Source organism: Parasteatoda tepidariorum, chromosome 9, assembly GCF_043381705.1.
Source record: "Parasteatoda tepidariorum isolate YZ-2023 chromosome 9, CAS_Ptep_4.0, whole genome shotgun sequence".
Lineage (NCBI taxonomy): Eukaryota > Metazoa > Arthropoda > Arachnida > Araneae > Theridiidae > Parasteatoda > Parasteatoda tepidariorum.
Genome location: NC_092212.1, coordinates 61621936 through 61628632, shown reverse-complemented (window position 1 = coordinate 61628632; position 6697 = coordinate 61621936). Strand labels below are relative to the sequence as shown.

At 29.7% G+C, this 6697-nt stretch overlaps 1 protein-coding gene across 1 annotated transcript; it reads right to left on the bottom strand.

The window, feature by feature from the left end:
- Positions 1-2762: 2762 nt before the first annotated feature.
- On the bottom strand, positions 2763-5291 carry LOC139426369 (uncharacterized). Its single transcript, XM_071185019.1, has one exon. The coding sequence runs from the start codon at positions 5193-5195 to the stop codon at positions 3867-3869; it is 1329 nt and encodes a 442-aa protein (XP_071041120.1). The 5' UTR covers positions 5196-5291; the 3' UTR covers positions 2763-3866.
- Between the last annotated feature and the right edge of the window lie 1406 nt (positions 5292-6697).

Below are 6697 nucleotides of genomic sequence, written 5' to 3'. Positions count from 1 at the left end.
TCGCGAGAATCTCGCATATTTTTTTCTTTTCTAGCATTAAAAAATTACTACCGCTAGAAATTCGAGCATTCTATAAATCAATTTCAAAATTCGCAAATTTCGCCCATTTTGGAAAAAGCTTCGCATTACACCATTTAGAATAAAATCCCTTTCACTTTTCTTCCTGGATCTTTCATTATTTTCAACATCCACCCTGTTTTCTAGCTTCCCTATCAAGTTTTGTACAGAACCTATTCGAAAAACAGAACACAACCACAGAACCCCTTTCAGAACACATTTCTCTGCAACCATGTGTTTACCGTAGGTAAGGTTTCTTCATGTAAGATGTTCAAATTTTTTAAGCACTAATGTAAGATGGACAAATACCTTGTAAAGGCAAAATTTTCTATGATGATTGCACCAAAAATATTCAATGCTTTAAAAAATAGAAGAAGTTAAAAATGTATTATTATTAAAGAAATGATTTTTTCTTTCAAGAGTTTTTGTGTTTTTTTAGTTATTAGAAATCTCACATATCTTTTTGAAATCTCACCCTGTTTTTGAGAAAGGGTTAAAAATTCTCACCCATTTTTTTTTCTATGATAAAAACACTGCAATAGTGTGAATAGTATATATATATATATAAAAGTTAATTTAAATTTAGCAAAATAAAATATATTTCCTAAATTGTTATTGTTTAATTGTTAAGAAAACATAAAAAAAGAGAACATAATGTCCCAAGAAAAGGTTTTTTTAAAAAAAGTAAAGAACTGTAGGATTTAGGGAGAAAAAAAAATTTTTTTCTTGCATAAAAGTAGCCTTAATTCCTTGAAAAAGTATGTCCTAAGGTTTAAGATCAGCGAGGAAAATATCTTAATACACGAATTGTTAAATTTCAATAAATAGCATAGCCACAATTTTTTTTTCTTCAAATTTGTAACAATAACATAATATAAATAACATAGCACTTATACTGGCAGGTTCTAGAATCGATTGAAAATTGCCAAATATTAAACTAATATTATAACAAGCCATTCAATGTTCTTCTTTTTGTATAGATATTACATAAATTCTCAACATTATAAAAATCACAAATACAAGTAAATAACGCATAAACATTATTTTTCACAATACAATAACAATGCATAAGCATTATTCTTCACAATACAATAACAATGCAATGTATTATAGGAAATAAAATAGAATAATGCATAAAAGCAAGATATAAATAAATAAAATATGAACACTTTCTTAAATAGTGTAACACAAACTTTAAAAATGTGTAAAACATTTTAAAGTTACTAATAAAAAAATATCACAAGACTTATAAATATATTAAATAAAAAAATATATGTTCAAAACATAATTATTAGGCACAATAAAATAAGAAGGTAACAACGACAAACACACATAAAATATTCTAAAACTTGTTTGCAAGTAGAATTGATAAATTCATGAACATGTATAGCTTTTCACAAACAATTATTTTACAAATACACAGAAATTCATTCAGAATTTCACAATTTACTTTATAACATACAATGTTAATATAGTACTGAGAGTACCAGTACATAAAAGTCAGAATTGGGCATCAAATAATGCAAATCAGCCCCATTTTACGTCATGATACAATGCTGAGTTTCTAAAATTTCAAAAGTATTTTTTCTACTGTTAAAATGCTTTTTTTCCTTCCTACTGTTAAAATGCTTTTTTTTCTTCCTACTGTTAAAATGTTTGATGATTTAAAATCTATTAACTTAATTCGGAGGACTGAAAACAATTTAAAAAAGCTGAATTGCATAAAAACAGGAGTGCACAACCTATGACTAGTAGGTCAAGCATTTTGAATTATTTAATAAAATTTTTATTTAAATTTCCCTTATTAAATGTACAAAATTGAAAAAATTTACATCCTGGAAAAAATTACGGCTGTATTTTTTACGTAAAATAAATAAATAAAAACTATTATAAAGTTAAAAATTTAGCCTCTGTAATCACATTAATCTGATAATTTATATACTAAACCCTAAACTAATAACTATATTGAATAATTTTGCTTTTAATAAAATATAAAATTTATCTTTTCAGAAAAATATTTTTTAATGCCAATTTCTATGATCTCTTTGCACTAAAATTTGTATTTATTTTTATTAACTTAAAATTTGGATACAAATAGATGCAAAATCTAAATAAAAAATATTTTCATTAAATATTTATCTTTTATAATAATTTGCATGTGCATAAAAAAATTAATTTTTTTAAAAAATTATTTACAGTAAGTTAATTATATTTTAAAATAGTAAATATACATTTTAATGGTTATATAATCACTCACAATTATATAATTTAACTAGGAATCCAGCATATTTTCTTGTTTTAATAGCTCATGATACAAAAACAAAACATGTGAACCCCAGCGCAAATGCTGAATATTTCATGCAACATCTAGTTCTCAACTAAAATCTCAATACACCATAAAATGTACAGCGAAATTCTAACTTTTTACAGTAAAACCTAACTTATACACTGCATTTATAACATGCATGGACATTCATAGCGTTCATGCATGCTTCGACAGCATTAAAAACTATAAATGTATTAACAATCAATTAAAGAAAAGAATTCAACATTTTATGAAATGAAAATTCAAGCAAGATTTTTTATGAAGTTCGCACTAACTGAAAATGTGCTATGGCACATTATGTTAGGATATCCCAGGGAAAAATCTTGATAACTCCAATTGCAGATACAATAATTCTTATGATGAATTTAAAATGTATAAATAGTAACAGGTTAAATCAAAATAATCATTTTGGCAGCAGAATTAAATGTAGAAAAATTTGTCCATTAGGTTAAATTGTTCGAGCTAAATCCATCGAGAAATAAAAATGTAACAGGAAAGTTTGAAAAGAAAACAATCTCGCCTAAAAGTGATAAGTGCCGTTATATATGACTTAACAGAATTACAAGTCATAAACCCAATTTTTTTTTTTTTTTTTGGCTTGATGCAGATAATAGATTTTGTTTTTACTTGTGTTCTATAGGAACATCACACCCTCAACAATGTTTAAAAAAAACAAGTATAGTGCGGCTCTCAGGAGAACTCCTCCAGACACCCGTCTCGCGTCGTGACGGGTACTATGGTTACGAGGAAAGGTCACTTCAAATAGGGGTGTGGGCTGAATAGTTTTGTCTTAATCTTAGCGTAGGACCTCGAGAGTAAACCAATCTACACCTTCTTTCCTCTATTTTATCCCCATTAGAAATGTGCTGTCGTTTGTTACCATAGCAGCAGACAGCCCCGGACGTTCAGTCTGGAGGAGTTCTCCTCAAAGCCGCACTATACAATATACTGCAATGTGTACAAACCAAAGCTAACTGTGTAAGCAAATTTGTCAATAAGCTGTATAGTATGCCCTTTGGGAAAAAGCATCTGTAGAAATATTCAAAGAAAATATATTTGAGTCCTATGTGGCCACCCAGGTAGTTGGAATTATTCCCATATTTGAATAGATTCCGAGTTAATATACTTGCAGTAAAAATATTTACCAAATATGGATTTTATTTGATTTGTAGACTTCCTGGTAGTAGCTTGTGAGAAACTTTAAAAAAAAAAAAAAAGAAATCACACAAGAGGTCTAACTTGAAGGGTATAACTCGTAGAAACTTTAGAGCAAACCTCTTCATATTTTTGTTTTTTAATATTTGCAAGTATAGACATGAGAAGATATAGACATGATCAGAGATAGCTGCAAGTTTTACCCTTTCAGTTTACAACCTCTAAGATGCAATTGAAATTTGAAGAACAATTTAGTATAGCACCAATATAAAAATCAACACAGAAGTATCAAGTTTGGATTTAACCTTAAAATTACGAAAGATCAGCTTTAAAATCTTAGAGCATGACATTCTGACGACATCCTACGGTTTAAAGAGGTATAAATAAATTGACAATCACGTAAAGTATCAGGTTCAACATCCCGTCCAAATAAGAACTCAGCTAGTAGGATCCAAGAAGTTTCAAACTTTTTTCCTTTAAATATATCATTAAGGTGATTCACACTTCCAGCCACACATTGAAAGAAATCTTTCTTGATGGTTTTCGGAGTAGCACGCCATAACTGTCTTAGATGAGCTTCTTCCACTATCCTTACCTCACTCTTAAACTCACCGTGAATGCATCGAACAATTACAGAAACAAGATAAGCGTAAACATTAATATCAATAAAATCCCACATCAAAGATATCGTAGGTACTAAAAAATCCTGTGCAGGCCAATTAGTTATCAACATCTCTAAGAGAGATTTACCATGTTCCTTAAAAACAAGTTTTTGTTGTTCCCAGTCCATGTGAGACATCAAAAAACATGTGATTTCTGTATACTGTTTAATGAGTGTTACATTTTTACGCACAGTGGAGCGAAAAGCGAAAGTAACCCAGAACGTTAAATTTTTTGCCTTTTCTTCTTCGGTCAGTTTATACCAGAAATAACGAACCGCTGATGCATTTCCATAGGATATAGATAACATTATCATAATTTCATGAATACTGCCATCAGTATTAATACTGTTGTCTTCAATATTTTTTAATATTGAAGATAACCTACCGAGATCATTTCTGATAACACACGTCCAATAGAGCTCTAAGCTGCTATCACAACCATCTTCAATAACTTTTTTGCTATACATATCCTTTTCGTATTCAAGCAACTGATCCCATAATTTATAAATTTGATGTTCAATACAATGGTGACAAGCTTTGGCATATAATTTGTGCACGATTCTGTGCTTAGCTATGAGTGTAGCCATTGTTTTAGATCTATCAATTGTACCACGATATGTCCATTGTAAAATATCGATGCTTTGAATAGAATTTACATCGTAGTCTTTGTAATAACAGTCCATTCTCCATTCCCAAATATGTTCGCCAACAGGTTTAATCAGATTTAAAATTTTCAATTCAATAGATTTTGGTAAACACAAAAGATTTACCTTTTCTTTCATTTCCATGACTGTATCATCAGAGCAATCTCGGTGGGCAAAATCCATGGTTCTTCTCCATCTGCGAAAAGCCCTTCTGTCAACTTCTCGCCAAAGGGCTATCACAATTTCAATAAGCGCCATTCTTTCCAAGGATGGTATAAGGAGATAGTTTATAATTCGATTGGTATTCTCAGTCGCTTCATAATTTGAGTCAGGAGATTTATTAACATCCATTTTCGCAGAATTTTTTGAGGGATGAACAGACACTAAACAAACAGAAGGGATTTCTTTTCAGGGTTGAGAAGTGCAAGTAAGCTGCTTTGAGAAATATCATGCTTATGTTATCCTCATTTATCTTCATGAAGTTAATCATTTCATTGATTTATAACTATGGATATCAAAAATATTACAATATTTTTAAGAACATAATTAAAATTTTGCCGTTGCATTAATGAGGTAAACTTATAAAAATGTTAAAATCAAATAAAAAAAAGAGTTATCATTGTGCACAAAAATAGACAGCACGAAGCATAACAAATAAGATATGATATGAGATGAATCGCCAAATTCTCTGGCGATAAAACTCATTTTCGGATTAAACTCATTTTTATAGGCATGATAATGCCTAAAACTGAGTTTTAAAATAATTTAATGGGATTTTTATTCCTTGAAAATTGGGTTTTTAAGACAATGCAAAATTTGAAAATCATTCATTGATTTAAAAAAATTTCATTTGGGAGGAAAAATCTCGCTAACTTGCCATTAGTCTCCCAAAAAAGTTTAACACCGTATTAAAGCCTAGTTAATCTAACTTATAAGTTAAGCACTTAAACTATTTTTTTGACCGGAGGACTTTGAATAACACATTTGACATTTATATATTTCCAGCATTCACAAAAATGAAGTAAAAATTGAATTGCTAAAGGGTCAGTAATCAATATAAAAGCTTTAGGAAAAAATAAAAATTTTATGAAAACCTGATGAACAGCAACAAAGGGAAGAAAATAGTTCAAATGATCCTCAAAACCAGAGTGTTTAATAGGCTAGGCATAGGTGGATGAAACGTGTAGGGGTTTTCTAAAACCCGTTTCCTTCGGCGACCAAATAGGTTTTGGTTATTAATTTTGTCAATTTTTCAGAAGATTTCTCTTTCTGCCATTATCAAGGGTGATGATTGCCGAACACCTTGCTACTCTTAAATCTGCGAAATAATTAAAAATTGGGTGCAAAATAAATTTAAAAAAAAAAAAAAATTATTTCAGTAGTTTGTAAATATTGGGTTGTTCGGAAAGTAATTTCGTTTTTTTTTGTGGGAAAATGAAAGACAATTTTCGTATAATGAATAAATATTTTATTAAATTATTTATTGACCATTCTGGTCTAACACCTTTTGCCATCTTTCTGGTAGTAGCATGATTCCACGCTCATAAATTTTTTGGTCATTGCTGGCAAAAAAAACTGATCCAGGTGATTTTTGACCTCTTCATTTGAAGTAAAGGTTTTACAGTCTAAAAGAAAATTTAGTGACCGGAACAAATAATAATCCGAATGTGCTACATCTGGAGAATATGTTGGGTGTGACAGTGTATCCCATTCAAGCTGTAAAAGCTTTTGGCGAGTGATCAAACTTGTATGAGATCTCGCATTATCTTGGTGTAACATCATACATTTTCTGTTGATTAATTCTGGCCTTTTCTGTTGAAGAGCATCATTCAGTTTGTCCAGCTGACGACAGT